Here is a 17,176-nt window from a genome sequence, read left to right as displayed (position 1 = left end):
CAAGGATAATAATTCAAATACTCTCTCCTTCCCTATTTAAATATCTTAGTTTGACTTGTCATAAAGTTTTTAAGAAATAAAGGAAAACTTTTAAATCTTGTGGCCTTAAATTAAAGATGTGTAAAGTAGTAAAAAATTATTTGAATCTTGTGATTATAAACGTGTCATGTAGGATGTTAAAATTGTCAACTATAAATATAGAAAGAGACACTCTTTTTGGGACAGACCAAAAAAGAAAAGTAAGACACGTCAAATTGAGACGGAGAGAGTAATATTTTTGAATCTTTTAATATTAAATGCTTGAATGTTGAAATATCATATTTATATGTTCTAGATAATATCACGTAACATCCATTGTTTGGATCTCACAACTATCTCATACCCTATATCTATTAATATCATGAATAAACAAATGGAATACAAGGTTTTCAGTTCTCAACTCTAAACACAAATCACAAAAGAGAACATATACTAGGGAAGCAAAGAACTCATTTCACTACAGAAAAATGCTATGCAATTGAATAACAAAGTATCACTTGGACGAAATACACCAAATAGCGTTTTGAAAATGGATTCTTATCTGGAATACTATGTCCATTTATTACATCTACAATTTGAAGTATTACATCATTAATCAATCCACTAGACCGTGTATATTCAACTCTATTGTTTGGTAACTATATAATTTTGGCCAGGCTTGCTATAGAAAGCTGAGCCCGTGGGCGAATATAGCAGCAAAAACATTCATTCGAGCTTCAGACAAAGATAAGCCAACCTCTAAATCTCCATCAAAGTCCTTGGATTTACTAAGAGACATCGATATACCACTACCACTGTCAATAGAAACGAACTCTAACTTGGCGGGCCTTCCCCAACCAAAATCAGCAGCATATAAGTCAAACTTCGGTGATCCAGCAACTGAAAGGCACCGATTCACGTCTACAGTGCTATATTGCTTCATCCAGTTACCATTTAGGATCCACTCCTCATCCTTCATGTTTTTCCGAATGACTTCTCTAATTAATTCCACAGACATTGTAAAGCCTTCCTTTCCAACTAAGTTAGCACGTCTTATTCTTGCAAAGTACCCTACTAGGCAATTCCCGAAATAAGATTGAGGAAGTGGTGGATCGAATTGCACTCTACAATCTCCTACACATCCAAAGAATTCCATTACATTATCGTCTGTCTCTTCTCCGATCGCGTCCTCTGATTTTAACAAGCAAGTCCATACATAAGCACACATTACCGTGAAAGATGTTACATGAGTTAGACTCGGTCGTCTTGACAATATCAAATTCTTGAGTTTCCCAATATCATCTCGTGTTAAAGTAAATGTACCTCTAACCTTGTCAGGAGGGGTCACAATGTCACACATCTCCAACTTATATTTTTTCCATTTGCCCCATGTCAACTTCCCGAGTTCATTAGGGTCTTTGATTACTGACCTATCATAAAATGGAATGAACTCATTTGCTAAGAATTGTTCATGTCCACCAAATTTGTTGAGCAGAGCCCACGCCCTTACGAACCCTACTATAGTAGCTTCATCACCGGCAACATGATGGTTAGTGAAACCAATAGCTATGCCAAGATTTGGAAAAAGTGTCACTTGAATGGCCAAGAGTGGGGCTAATTTGACCCCTGGTGTATCCTTAGGTTCCGCCAACTGAGGAACAAAGTGATAAAAATCCTTAGCGTTACGGGGATGGTCGCCAATGAGATAATTGAAATCCATATTAGTCTCAGAAAAGGTAACAGATACAGAATCTCCCCTTACATAACGCAACTCAGGAGATTCGCTAAAATTTAGTGGACAAGCAACATTGCCAGCTAAGGGTGTATAGTGTTTGAGAGTGAGGGAGAGTGAATCTTTAAGAGAAGGAATAATGTTTTGGACGAAATCAGGTTTGGAAATAGGGAGCTTGTAGAATAGTAGCCGCCTCATACGATGGAAAGCTAACCACATATGATCGAAATACGTAAGAGGGAGTGTCAACTCCGCCGCGCTGCCTGGAGATGGCGCAACTTGGCATTGCTCAATTACGGATGTCATATTAATTATAACGTTTTGGCTAAGAAATACACAATATATAGAATTGAGGATTGGCTTATCAATGTATATAGAATTACACGCCATGAAACTGTTGCTTCTGCTGACTCGAGAGATGACTTCATGGTCTCTGAGTGTAAAGTGTACAAAGGCGGATTCATAATTTAAAGTTTATAAATTTCTACATCAAGCTCAAATTAATATAATAAAAATAATAATAACTATTCACAATCAAATATTTATAATTATTTAATTAATTTTTTAATATATATACAGAGTGCAGATAAAAATTACTGAGTTCACGTGAACCGTATGTAAGCGGGCTTCTAGATCTGCACCTGAAAATGTACCTTATCGACAACACGGCAATGCGTTATATGGCTGTAATGGACGTCTTAATCTTGTCAGAATTATTTGAATTGTGTCTCGATGCATATGGATCACATTATCACAAGCGTCTCAATCTTATCGTCTCCTAACCCCCTGTTTGGATGGTAGTTTCCTGTGATTCATTAATGTATGATTTTTTATGAAATTATATTTGTTTTCATTATTTTTAAAATTATGTGGTATGATATTATAAACTTGTGGTTCATTTCATAATTATATAACCAAGAAAAATCCCAAGCGTCTCAATCTTATCGTCTAAACTAAGAAAAACACATACGTTCTAAACTAAGAAAAACACATACACAAGCGTCTCAATCTTATCGTCTCCTATTGTTCCAGATTTTCTTTCCTCTTTCCAATCCCTACAGTAGATTTTTTTTTTTTTAGAAATTATCATCATTTTATTGTTCAGGAAAAGAAACCTACAACTACAATGTTATAATCATGTAATCTGAACGTGCTTGGTTGGACCCACCTGTTTAAGAGTTTGGATTGGGCTTTTATACAAAAAGTTCGTTTATAATTAAAGTTCGAAAAAAATAAGTTGGGGTAGTCCCAACTTATTTTTTTTAGCTTATAAGCTTTTCACTTTATAAAATTCGCTTTTAGATAAACTAAGTTAAATGGGTCCAATTATTTTTTGAGCTTATTTTAAGACAAAATGACTTTTAATTTCTACCCAAACACTCAAAAAAAAACCTCGAAAAAACTTATAAAACTTATAAAAAGCCCAATCCAAACGGGCTCTAAATCGATAATCGAGTGATAGCGCCCCCCGCCCCCCACCCACGAATACCCTTTATGCATCATGAAATCTCGTCGTGTCTTATGGGGGGGGGGGGGGGGGTCCATTTTCCAAACAAGATAATCTATTTAATTTGTTGAGTAGTAAAAATTTAACTTACGAATTCGCTAATTGGAAATTAAAAAAATTTGATTACAGTCAGACCTCTCTATGACGACATTTTCATATAACCTTTTTATAAAAGTTAAAATTTTTTGAAATTAATTTTTTACGTTATATTTTATCTCTATATAATACTATTTTTTTTTTTACATATAACAGTAACAACTATCTTTATATCAGTACGCTCTTTATAAAATTATCCCTCTATAACAGTTATATTCTTTTTTTTTTGGTAATATAGTAGTTTATTATTTTTATAGAAATAGAATCTTTAAAATTACCAATAATAGGTCTAGAAATTTTGATCCTATATTTTGATACTTTAATACACTATTTATGACAAAAAAATATTCTATGAACATTTCATTGTTAAAAGAGTTTTCTTCGTTATATAAAGTGTGATTGAACTTAGTATTTGACAATTAAAAAATGAAAAATTAAATTTTATGCATCTCTTTTACCTATAAGAGCGAAATATTATTTAAATGTCAATACTTTTATAGATATATAACAGCAATTCGCTATAGTAGTAAAAAAAACTTTGGACCCCGTGATGTTGTTATAGAGTGATTTGATTGTATTAGAAAATGTAAAGCTTATTTACCTAGTTCCTCTAACTAACTAATTGATGTCATACTTTGTCGGGCCCTAAGAACAATTACTGATATAATGCACCTAATTAATTCCAAAGTCTTGACTTTGGTGAAGTAACCTCCTATGTACATTTGAATTACCTTAAACGAAATCACTCAATTCTGTCTTCAGATGATAAAGTTGAGCACCATTGATTTTTATATTTCAAAATATTTTAACTTTAAACTTTTCATTTAACTTTTACGTGCTATTTTTCTTTTTAATTTGTTAAAAACGAAAAACATGTTTCTATATTTGAAAATAATTTCACTTTAAACTTGTCATTTCACTCTTAATAAAATGTTTTTATAGCCGCAAATATATCTATGATATGCTTAAAACCACAAATTCTAAAAATCTTGCAGTACTTTTTTTTTTTTTTTTTAACTCTTGTGTCCAGTTAAACACCCTAAAAAATGAAAGGAGAGAGTCCAAAAATTTAAAGAAGACTTAAATAATATGCACTGGTAATATAATAAATTTTTAATCTCATCAATATAATTTAACTGTTACAGTCTATTACTTAGCATTTATTCTAGAATACCGGTCATTTATTTAAATAAAGGTATACTCCTTCCAGTTCGAAATAAGTGTCAACTTTGTTACACTCCGGATTTTCGCACGTTAAAGTCGCATCGTGAGTTAGTCGACGCAAGTTCGAAAGAAATCATCTTGAGGTTAAAAGCGATTGAGATTATTAATATAAATGGTTATAAGGACCTAATAAATGTGATTAGTAAGTGACGGAAAGTTTGGAGGGTGAATGAATCGAAGAAGAATGAGTTTCGTCAAAAGTCGGCAAGTTAGGAATACGATAACTCGTACTTTGGGGTGAGATTAGGAGTTCTTCACATGCTAAGAAGTAATGATATGAATTTGAATCGTATAATAGTCGCTTATTAAGTTTTGAAGTTAGGCGAGTTGTAAGAACAAAAGTCGACAAAGGTCGTTGCAAGTTATATTCACAATTTCATTGAAAATTGGGTCAGCTGTCGTGGAGCTTTTCTCTCAATCTACTGGGATTTTTGGGTTGATCCAGCCACCAAATTGAAGGTCTATGAGTCTTGTTTCCAGCGCATTTAACCTTTTATCGATACAAAGTTGGAGTAGAGAGATATTCGCATTTCCGTTCGAGGGTCCAAACTGTCGCGGGACAGAAAAGCCAAAGTCGGTGGCTGCCTAGCTCAACATATATAAAAACGCCCCAAATCATTTTGAACCTCATTTCTCTCAAGACCAAACCCTAAGACACCTCCTAAACCCTCTCAAACATTCCTCCATGATCCATGAACATATCAAGGAGCTAATCAATCCATCTTAACACAATAAAGACTGTGGCGATCACGAAACCTTCATTTCTCCATAAATTCGCTTTTCGGAAGAAAATGTCATCTTGAAGCAACTTCTATTTTGGGTTGAATAAGGCAGACTGAAGCGGATTGAGAAAGGACAGAGCTATACTTAAGTAATGGAGCAATAAAGATGCATATAAAGAGATCTATAAGAATTGGAATACGATAATATGATATAACCAGGGTGGGGCAAATTCATCATACAAGCTAAGGGTATTGACGCGAATAGGTACCGGGGGAGAAGATATGTGATGTCACCAGTAACAAACCCGAAAAAGAACTAACCAAGTGGAAGGTGAATGGAAGGATCGCAGGGTAAAAAGAGACATGGCAGCAAGTATGAAAAGTATTGACAAGGAAACAACCAAGAATAGAATTCGATTGCAAGACACATTATATATACTTGTTGGATAAAATCGACACTGGGAATGATAACTCTAACCGGAGAATATAAGGAAAACGACATATGAAGCGGGGCAGTTTCTAAGAAAATTTGAAGTTACTCGAGCATGATAAGACAACTTAATAGTAAGAAGGCTAGAGAAAGAAGGGGGAGAGTAATCCACGGCCTCGTACGAAAAAAGGGCCTAAATTGCACGATATGAATCTACAAGTCAGACGGAAAGGCCAAACGCCCCATTCAGATGCCCGAAAATATAATACGAACTTATGATTTGGATTCAAGGGAAGTATTTATGTCATTCATTGGATTCATATATAATAATGGCTATCATTCGGATATTCGGACGACACCATATGAAGCCTCATGTGGACAGAAGTGCAAGTCCCTTATGGGTGATTCAAGATCGACAAGGAAAAGTTATTTGGACCTGACTTAGAATAGCCAGTAACGAAGAAAAGGATAAAGTTAGAACAGGAGAGGATAAGACTCAGGGTCGACAAGAATCCTGCATAGATAACCGGCATTAAGACATGGAGATGAATGGGAGATTGGATGTTTTGAAAGTATCTCCCATGGAAGGTTCTGCAAGAAGGATAAGCTTAGTCACTAATATGCCAAACCAAATGAGATATTTACAAACCAAAATCAAATCTGTTATCAATTGTTGATATTGTTCATATATGAACTTTAAGATGCTGATATTGTTCTCTTAATTAAATTGTTGCGTCAATGGTGATTAAACAATTCAAAATAGCCAACTATGGGGGGAGAAAATGAGGAACCTCGAGTGATGAAGTACCAGGGAACACCAAAGAGGACGCCGAAGGGGGTGATGCCAGCTCCACATGCTTCTGAAATTGGGTATAATTAAAAAAGATGACATATTTTATTTGATTAACTTAATTACCTAATAGATGAATAAAAACACAAGCAAAAAATTTTCTGTATTTATGTGTATATATTAACTTTTGAACACCCTCGGCAAAAAATTACAGTGTATATTTAGCTTTTTTTTTTTTTCCGAACACCCTGAATGAAAATCCTGGATCCGCCACTGTGTGTTAAGCTCGTATCAATATATAATAGGGAAAATGACATAGGGTACCTACTTAAGACTCTTTATTAAAAAATATATAGATAGTTTTCTTTATTTACAAAACATAACGATATTTTACGAAACATGACGGATTTTCATATATTTTTCAGAAAATAATTTTTTTAAAAAAATTAAAATTATTTTTTTAAAAAAAATTAATTTTTTTTCTTGCTGAAAGGTTTAAAAAATTACCTCAAATTTTTGTGTATGAAAATTTGTCATTTAAAAAATGTATGAAATGTGTATGTGTGAGCGAAATTTTTAATATAATTTTCATATACAAAATTGTGAGCGAAAACTTTAAGCCTTGAATATTGTATGAAAATTGTTACAATGTTGTTGTAGTTATATTAATTTTTCAGAAACCTAATATGAACTTTATATACGAAAAATGTGAATGAAATTCTAAGTCTTGAGCGAGATATACACATTTCATACCATTCTCATACATAAAATTTTGAGCGTAATGTTTAAGCCTTGATCGAGATATACACATTTCATACGTTTTTCATACATAAAATTTGAGCGAACTTTTTAAGCCTTGAGCAAGATATACACATTTCATACACAAAAATTTGAGCGATTATTTTAAGTCTTGAATGTTGTATCAAAGTTGTATACAATGTTGTTGTAGTTGTATTAATTTATAGAAATCTAACATGAACTTTATACACGAAAATGTGAGTGAAATTTTAAGCCTTGAGCGAGATACAAATTTCATACCGTTTTCATACACACAATTTTGGGCGGATTTTTTAAGCCTTGAACGAGTTATCCACATTTCACGAGTTATCCACATTTCATACATTTTTCATACCGTTTTCATAGACTAAATTTTGAGTGAACTTTTTAAGCCTTGAGCGAGATATACACATTTCATACAACTTTCATACGTAATTTTTTGAGCGAAAATAATTTTTAAAAAAAATTAAAAAAATAAAATAAAATAAATATATATTTTTTTTTAAAAGCATGTTTTGTATAGGTTTGTAATGTTATGTTTTGTAAATAAAAAACTATCGTCACATTTCGTAAATATTTCTCCTTAATATGTATATATACGTATTTTTTCCTATATAATATTGCATGTCATAGAAAGTGTTGCTCGTAGTGACTAAAAAGGCGACTTCATACATGAATTATTAGAATTACCCTGACAATGCTGGAATGCAAAAATTAATATGGAAATTAACACATGTGTGGCTGATATTGGATTAGACCCGTTCTATGTTAAAGCTGTTGGTTGATATCGGAGACTGAGCCATAGATTATTTATGCATATTAAGAGAATTTTTTAATACAAATAGTACATAATTAGGACCAGAGTTTGGGAGTTCAGCCCAATCTGTAACTTCAACGATAGATTTAGTTACCCCTATTTGTTGGAAATCCAATTCCAAATTAATTATTTTTAATCTTTACAATAATTATCTCTCCAAGTCTTTTAATCTTTTCGTTAACTAACGAAATTTGGCTTGGCTTTGGTTTTTGGGATTGTTATATATAACTTATAAGCTGAATGGAGTTGGGCTGCTACTGTAATCTAAAATGCCATAATAACTATAGTGATATATGCATATATAAAATGCATGTACACTCAAACCTATCTATAATGACAGTGTTTGTTCAAAAATTTTATGACTATTATAATGAGGTGTTGTAATGTATATATATTGACATTTGATATTTAGATCTCACTTAGTTGTTATAAATAAAAGTCCGCAAAAAATTATTTTTTATGTTATAAACGAAAACAAAATATTTGTTAATTTTAAAATCTTAGTTGATTTTCAAATTTCATTAATTTAAAATTAAAAAGACTAATAAATTACTAATAAATCAATAACTAATTGTACCATACTAATAAGGAATTAAAATCTAAGGAACATATGCTTTTCAAATTTATTGATAATTTAAATAATTTGACTTTGAAGTAAGAATTCTATAATTGTAGGGTGTTTCATATATAAATCTCAGTCTCTTAGCGATATATAGTATATTTCTTACACAATATTTGAATATGGTTGTTATAGAGAGATAACTCTACAAATAGTGTACCTCTATAATATATGTCGATGTTGTTATAGGTAGAATGTTGTTATAGAGAAATAAAATATAACATGAAAAATCGGTTCCGAAGAAAATCAGCCCATTAAAGTGAAATGTTGTTATAACGAATGATAATTATAGAGAGGATTGACTTTAATGAGAAAGGATAAAATTATAAATACTTGAACATGTTACAAAGTAAGGGGTAATGCTTTATATTTTGTAGATGGCAGAGGATTTTAGTCTGCTTCTGTATTGTATATTTCTGTTAATTAATAAAAAGATGACGCCACTTACGGCTTGAATTATATTTTTTTTCAAAATGCTTTATAATTTTTAAAAATCACTAGTAAAATGCTTAGTGAAAATTGTAATGGATAAATAAGAAAAATATATATGCTGGCTAGCCATGCATATAAGAGGCTGTTGACAATGGCACGACTAAAGAAATTGCTGTTTAGTGACACTGATACATGTCAACTGTGTGGAGGACATACTGAAAATATAGAACATCTGTTCTTTCAATGTGACTTCTCACAAGCTTGTCTTGCAAATATATTACAATGGCTGCAGATTACTATGGGGCAGTTGGAGATACTGGGGTGGTGGAACAGGATTGCAAGAAGGGCAAAGGGAAGAGTGAGCAGGAATTTCCTTTGGGCAGTCACAACAGCGTGCATCTATCACATCTGGATGGCAAGGTGATGAGACCAGAGATAGTATGCAAGCAAATCAAGATGGAGTGCAGATTCAAAATAGTTGATACGTTATATAGGAAGAAGTGTAAATATAGAGACTGGATAGAGGAGATCTTACAAAGAGACAATGTATAGAACTTAATATGATGAGGGATGGGTAGTTAGGAGCTGTAGGCTCAGTTTTGTTTTATTATGTTGCTCGTCTTTGTAATTGCTGGAAGAGGTGTTAATAAGAAGCAGTTGGATCATTTTGACCCCAAAAAAAAAAAAAAAAAAAAAAAAAGAGAGAGAAAAATATATAGTTGTAATACTTCCAATTTTATTTGAAAATGCTGTAGATATTGTTTTAACATTTTAAAGTAAAATAGCAACTTCTGGGGATAAATGGGTTGTAGAAAGACAGAATTAAATATCAATATTTGTTAAATTTAGACAAAATTCCAATCAGCTGTAGCTCTAAGAAACAAATAACAATGGCATGTTCAAGTGCTGAAGCTGAATATAGACCCGTTTCTTCAGTTGCTGCGAAAGTTCAATGGGTCGTGTTTCTCCTTGGTGAACTTGGGCATTCAGTTTCCATGCCAACAATCTACTGTGAGAATATATCCACCATGTATCCATGTCAAAATCTAGTAACTCCGAAATGAAAAATCTGGAAATTATTTCACATGTTTCGTCCAAAGACCAGCTTGCTGATTTGCTTACAAAGTCGTTATCCAAAAAACTATTCTCTCATGCCCTGTGTCTTATCAATATCATGAATAAACAAATGAAATACAAGGTTTTCAATTCTAAAATTTATTCTCTTATCGAAGCTGTAACACAAATTACAAAAGAGAACATATATTAGGAGCATAAAATGCAAAAATCTCATTTTAGTATAGCAAGAATGTCACACAATTGAATAAAAAAGTGCCATCGCTTGCACAAAATAAAAATGCAACTCTATTGTTTGGTGAAATTATAATTTTAGTCAGGCTTACCATAAAAAGCTGAGCCCGTGGGTGAATATAGCAGCAAAAGCATTCATTCGAGTTTTAGACAAAGACAAGCCAACCTCTAAATCTCCATCAAAGTCCTTTGATTTACTAAGAGACATCGATATTCCACTACCAGTGTCAATAGAAACGAACTCTAACTTCGCGGGCCTTCCCCAGCCAAAATCAGCAGCATATAAGTCAAGCTTTGGTGATCCAGCAACTGAAAGCGACCGATTCACGATCTAAGGTGCTATATGACTTAAACCAGTTACCATTCAGGATCCACTCCTCATCCTTCATATTTTTCCGAATGGCTTCTCTAATTAATTCCACAGACATTGTAAAGCCTTCCTTTCCAACTAAGTCAGCATGTCTTATTCTTGCAACGTACCCTACCAGGCAATTCCCGAAATAAGATTGAGGAAGTGGTGGATCGAATTGCACTCTACAATCTGCTACGCATCCAAAGAATTCCATTATATTATCGTCTGCCTTTTCTCCGATCGCGTCCTCTGATTTTACCAAACAAGTCCATACATAAGCACATATTACAGTGAAAGATGTTACATGAGTTAGACTCGGTCGTCTTGACAATATCAAATTCTTGAATTTCCCAATATCATCTCGTGTTATAGTAAATGTACCTCTAACCTTGTCAGGAGGACTCACAATGTCGCACATCTCCAGCTTATGTTTCTTCATTTCGCCCCATGTCAACTTCCCGAGTTCATAAGGGTCTTTGATTACTGACCTATCATAAAATGGAATGAACTCATTTGCTAAGAATTGTTCATGTCCACCGAATTTGTTGAGCAGAGCCCACGCCCTTACAAAGCCTATTATGGTAGCTCCATCACCGGCAACATGATTGTTAGTGAAACCAATGGATATGCCAACATTTGGAAAAAGTGTCACTTGAATGGCTAAGAGTGGGGCTAATTGGACCCCCGGTGCATCCCTAGGTTCCCCCAACTGAGGAACAAAGTGATACAAATCCTTAGCGTTACGGGGATGGTCGCCAATGAGATAATTGAAATTCATATTAGTCTCAGAAAAGGTAACAGATACAGAATCTCCCCTTACATAACGCAACTCAGGAGATTCGCTAAAATTTAGTGGACAAGCAACATTGCCAGCTAAGGGTGTATAGTGTTTGAGAGTGAGGGAGAGTGAATCTTTAAGAGAAGGAATAATTGTTTGGATGAAATCAGGTTTGGAAATAGGGAGCTTGTAGAATAGTATCCGCCGCATACGGTGGAAAGCTAACCACATATGATCGAAATACGTAAGAGGGGGTGTCAACTCCGCCGCGCTGCCGGGAGGTGGCGCAACTTGGCATTGCTCAATTACGGATGCCATGTTAATTATAACGTTTGGCTAAGAAATACACAATATATAGAATTGAGGATTGGCTTATCAATATACATGGATTTACACGCCATGAAACTGTTGCTTCTGATGACTCAAAGAGATGACTTCATGGTCTCTGACTGTAAAGTAAATGCGGATTCATGATTTAAAATTTATGAATTTCTATATCAAGCTTAAATTAATATAATAATAACTATTCACAATTAAATATTTAGAAGTAATTAATAAATTTTTTAGTATATATACAGAGTGTAGATAAAAATTACCAAATTCACGTGAACCATACAAGCTTCTAGATCTGCACCTGAAAATGTTACCTAATCGACAACACGGCAATGCATTATCTATATATTATTAAAAGCCAAGGAAAAAAGCACCACATTAAGCCAAGTGGTGTTATCAGAAAAAGCCACATGTAACTTATTAACTACTCCTATTAACTAATAACTAATTCATCCATGTGGCATAATTAGAAAAGACCACATATGACTTATTACCTAATTACAGTAATAATTAATACATGAGAGGGAAAAAAACTAATTAATAATTAGTAACCGTGTTTGTAAAGTACAGGACATAAAAACTGTAGTAGCATTAGCAGACTTTTCTTATTTGCTTTTAACCAAATCTAGATCTATTAGTAAATTTATTAGGTTAGATGAACATACTATTCCAATTCAAATTCTAACAATGAAGTCATGAAGATATAGATAGTACCTGTCTAATTAAAAATGTAACAGTAAAATAAGCAAAACAATTAGATAATAATAATATTAAAAGCATCTAGATAATGCCATTCAAATTCAAAATATAACTGCTCAAACCACTAATTACTTGGATTTTACATGTCTCAATTTCAATTTCACTTATGTGTCTATAAAAAAGGTAAAGCGAAGCAAGGAACCGTGGACTTTAGCATTCAGAACATGTGTAGTGGTAACTTTTGATGTTTTATATTTCTGATGTATATCTTAACATAAAAAGATATTTTCTAAAATTTTGGTCATTTGTTAATTAAAACACAAAGATAGGACAAGTACAAGTATCTAATATTGTCAAGCTTCTAAAATTCGCTTATTTTGAAATGTCCTATTTTGAAAAGCACGTTTGAAAAGTGTATTTTTTGTATGAAATAATTTGTGTTTGGCTAATTAATTTAAAAAACACTTTTGAGCGCAATTAGTGTTTGAGTAAACTTTTAAAAAGTGTTTCTAAGTGCATTTTTCTAAAAATACTTTTCAAAAAAAGTACTTCTGGGAAAAAACTACTTTTTTAGCTTCTCCAAAACTGCTTCTACTATTCTCCAAAAACACTTATTTTCTCTCAAAAGTTTGGCCAAACACCTCACTTTTTAAAAATAAGCAATTTTTGAGAAAAATAAGCTTGGTCAAATAGACAATTTATCTTACTTTGAAAATTGATAAATCTCATACTCTAAATAAAATCACGTAACTAAAATTATAATAGATAGAGTCAAATGGCAACATATTAACATTTAAAATATATTTATTTAAAAATAATTAAAGAAATAAATAATTTCAAGCAAGAAAATATAATTAAATTTCTCAAATAGGAAATTTTGGTAATTGCTTATTGAACGTAATACGAAACTAACAATTATTATAAATCAATATAGTTTATAATAAAATAATAAAATAATAAAAGAACTTTGCACATATCAAATGGTAAAAAAACTCATTAAGATGTCATATTAGAAAAAATAAATATATAAATGGGATATTATTTAATATAATTATACTTTGATTTAATTTAAAATATAACACAAATAAAAAACACTCAAAATTATTATTATTAGCAAATTTAAATAGTAATAGAATTCCAAGAAATAGAATGACAATATACAAATAAATAAAGTGTAAGAATAAGAGAAATCATATTTTTCTATTAAAAGGGAAATAATGAACAACAATATGAGTCAAATTAGTAAAAAGTTATTTGGCAATGAAATATATCAAATAATAAATATAATGCAATAACAATAAACATTTACATATATGATAGAATAAGACTTAGAGTCTATTAAGACGGGTAGCAATTCTAACTTATGACTTTTAATTTATTTTTGTTATTTTAGATTAAAATAAGTGCTTAAAAGCATTTTTTTTTAATCTTGTTCAAATACTAAAAAAGTGTTTAAAAGTTATTTTAGCTTAAGAGCATTTATAAGTCAATCCAAACAGACTCTTAAGTATATGCATCGAATATTTGACCGTAAAAATAAGGGAAAAGGGTCAAAAATACCCCTCTACTTTGGAAAAAGGGCTAAAAATATCCTCCAAACTTATTTTGGATCAAAATACTTCTCGCCCTTAAAGTTTTCAAATATACATAACGTTGACGGAAATTATCCGCTAAAATAACCTAAATTTATTATTTAAACCTATCATTTAAACCCGACCCAACCAAATAATAACCCATAAGATCCCCTTTATTCCCCAATTCTCTCGAACACTTCATACCACGTTTTGGGGAATAAGGGGGATCATACGTTATTATTTAGTTCGGTCGGGTTTAAAATGAAGCGTTTAAATTGATTTCTTATTTTGGCGAATAATTTCCGTCAAGGTATATTTGAAAACTTTAAGGATGATTTTTGACCCAAAATAAGTTTGGAGGATATTTTTAACCCTTTTTCCAAAGTAGAAAGGTATTTTTGACCCTTTTCCCTAAAAATAATTAATATTCTCTCGGCATCGAACGGGTACATATAATAATATGACTGTAATGGGCGTCTTAATCTTGTCAGAATTATTTGAATTGTGTCTCTACTCTCGATGCATATGGATAGGCATATGTGGCTGATAATGGATTATGCCCTACCAGAGGCCAGAGCCACATCAAAGCTGCCTCTTTTGAATCTCTTCTAGAAAAAGTGAATCTCTTCTGGAAAAATATAGTCCAACACAATATGGAAATATTAGGGGTCGTTTGGTACACGATATTAGTTGGGATATCTCATTATTAATTATGGGATTAATTTTATACCATATTTAGTATAAGGTATAAATTTATTCAATTGTGCGATTAATTTTGTACCATGTTGCTAGAAGGTATAAATTTATCCCAGGATAAATTTATACCTTATACCTTGTATCAAACAAATATAAAGTGCATCCTAAACTTAAAGATGGGATATCTCATCTTATCCCATTAATTCTGAGATTATTTTATCCTATCTCTTAGATGAGATAAATTAATCCCAAGAAATGGGATAAATTAGTCTTAGGATTATAATCCTGAGATAATTTTGTCTACGTTCCAAACGACCACTAATAGTATTAGCCTATTTAGTCAAGCTTTTGAAAAATTAAAAGTGATTCTTCTATTTTTAAGATAAAGTGCTTATTTTAAGAAATTGAGGTATTTTGGCCAAATTTTTAGGAAAACTGCTTTTGAAACATAGGCTAAAAAAGTACGTAATTTTTTCCCATAATTAATCACTGCTCTTATATTAGCCAAACAAAAAAAATCAAATTGATTAGTCAAACACAAACTGCTACTCTCCAAATTTTGAAATCTCAGTCAACAGGCTATAAAATATCAAAGCAAAGCTATTCATTGCAAAAGACTGAAATACCCTCTATTACTTACTTATTACGTATTTTCACTTCTATTTATCACACTAGCAATATATGCCCGTGCGATGGACGAGCCGAGCATGTTTATTTACTTTAATTAGCCATTCTTTAAGGTTTGTATTTTGAAAATAACTTTTAAAAACATTCTAATTGTTATAATAATAGCAACATATACAAAATGTATTTTATGTACCATCACTTTAGTTATAATTAGAAAATGGAGTTTAAAAATTAAAAACATAGATGGAATTAAGTCTTTGAGATGAAAAGAGTCGGACTTTTTTCTCATTGTCATGATAATAAAAGTTGTTCATCGATGTGAAAAAGAAAATTAGTAAGAATATGAGGAAAAATTAATATTTTGATTCTATATTTTTTCTTTTAAATTCTTTAATATCTTATATGTATACCGACAGGTTGATATCCATTTCAATTAACTAATTATTCGGATCCAAACATAAGAACCATTGTTGTATATATTGGATTTTTTAAAAGAAAAACTAACAAAATATTTTTATTAAATTAATTTAAAAACATATTTTTTAGACCCCATTTTAACCGAGATCAAAATGGTTTACAACATTCCGATAATTCCGGGATTAATTAAAGTTAAGGAGTCGCCACCTAATTATTATGGTGAATTAGGACACCGAAAGTTAATTAAAGCTGTTGTCTAAAGTTAACTCCGTTTTAAAGTCTACGAAACTTAAAGATTCTAGGTAAGGGCTCAATTAATCTAAAGGGAAGGTATTAAGCACCCTTTAAGATCCATTAACAATGGTTAACCGATCGGACTTAAATTAATTAGCTTATGTGCTGAATATGCTAAAGGGTTGTTTAAAATATATAAATGTCTATTTACTATATTTGAATTATCTCCTTTTAAAACAAAACGTTGAAAACAATAAGCAGTGATTAACGTAAAACTTGTAATATTGCATTCACTTTTGAAAATATCGCTAACTGGGTAAGGGCTATAAATGTACAATGTCAATAATGTGACTTTAGCTGGTAAGGTATTGTTTAGAAGCTGATTTTTAAAGTTGATAAAAATCTTGAATATATTAGCCAAAAATAAGTAAGACATCCAATGATGATTAAAGCACAAATTTTAAAATCTTTTAAAAATTTGGCATCATAAAATAGGTAATGAAGTAGCTTACTAAGTCAGAGAAGCACTTAAAGGATTGAAAATAACCTTGTTATTAATCCTATGTTAATCATGGGTCCTAACAGATAATGAATAATTAAAAGTTTCAAATCACACCAGCAAATATAACGAAGCAAATCAATGGCACATTCCGCCAAGTTTCGACGGTTTTTGTGCAACTAGAATATAAAGAATATGTAGCGGACAACTTGCACTAGAACTCAGAATTTCGCCTCGCTCCTCATTAGGTTCTCTGTTCGGATGCATTTAGGAGGGAGCGAGGGAAATAAATGGCAAGGAATGGAGAGGTAATGCAGACTCCTTTGTGAGGCATCGTTGAGTTTCAAAGTGAAACTCTTCGGCTCCGGTTTGTCATGTAAAACAAAGAAAAATAACAGAGGAATTAGCACAAGGAAACTTAATTCTTAACAGAGTATAGAAAGTAACATATGTGCAGCCAAGCAATTAAGTGCAAACTAATGTACATCAAATTCG

General features: G+C 31.8%; 1 protein-coding gene and 1 pseudogene across 1 annotated transcript; both read right to left on the bottom strand.

The window, feature by feature from the left end:
- Nucleotides 1-685: 685 nt before the first annotated feature.
- LOC132053402 (phenolic glucoside malonyltransferase 1-like) lies at nt 686-2,222 on the bottom strand. Its single transcript, XM_059445422.1, has 2 exons — nt 1,342-2,222; nt 686-1,209 (listed from the first exon to the last, which is right to left on the bottom strand). Exons 1-2 carry the CDS (start codon nt 2,138-2,140, stop codon nt 701-703), a joined length of 1,308 nt encoding a protein of 435 aa, XP_059301405.1. The 5' UTR covers nt 2,141-2,222; the 3' UTR covers nt 686-700.
- Nucleotides 2,223-10,358: 8,136 nt separating this feature from the next.
- LOC132053401 (phenolic glucoside malonyltransferase 1-like) lies at nt 10,359-12,035 on the bottom strand (annotated as a pseudogene).
- Nucleotides 12,036-17,176: the final 5,141 nt, after the last annotated feature.

This window comes from Lycium ferocissimum, chromosome 4 (genome assembly GCF_029784015.1).
Source record: "Lycium ferocissimum isolate CSIRO_LF1 chromosome 4, AGI_CSIRO_Lferr_CH_V1, whole genome shotgun sequence".
In the NCBI taxonomy this organism is placed as follows: Eukaryota; Viridiplantae; Streptophyta; class Magnoliopsida; order Solanales; family Solanaceae; genus Lycium; species Lycium ferocissimum.
Note: the sequence above shows the minus strand (reverse complement) of the source record. Positions and strands in the feature narration are given on the sequence as shown.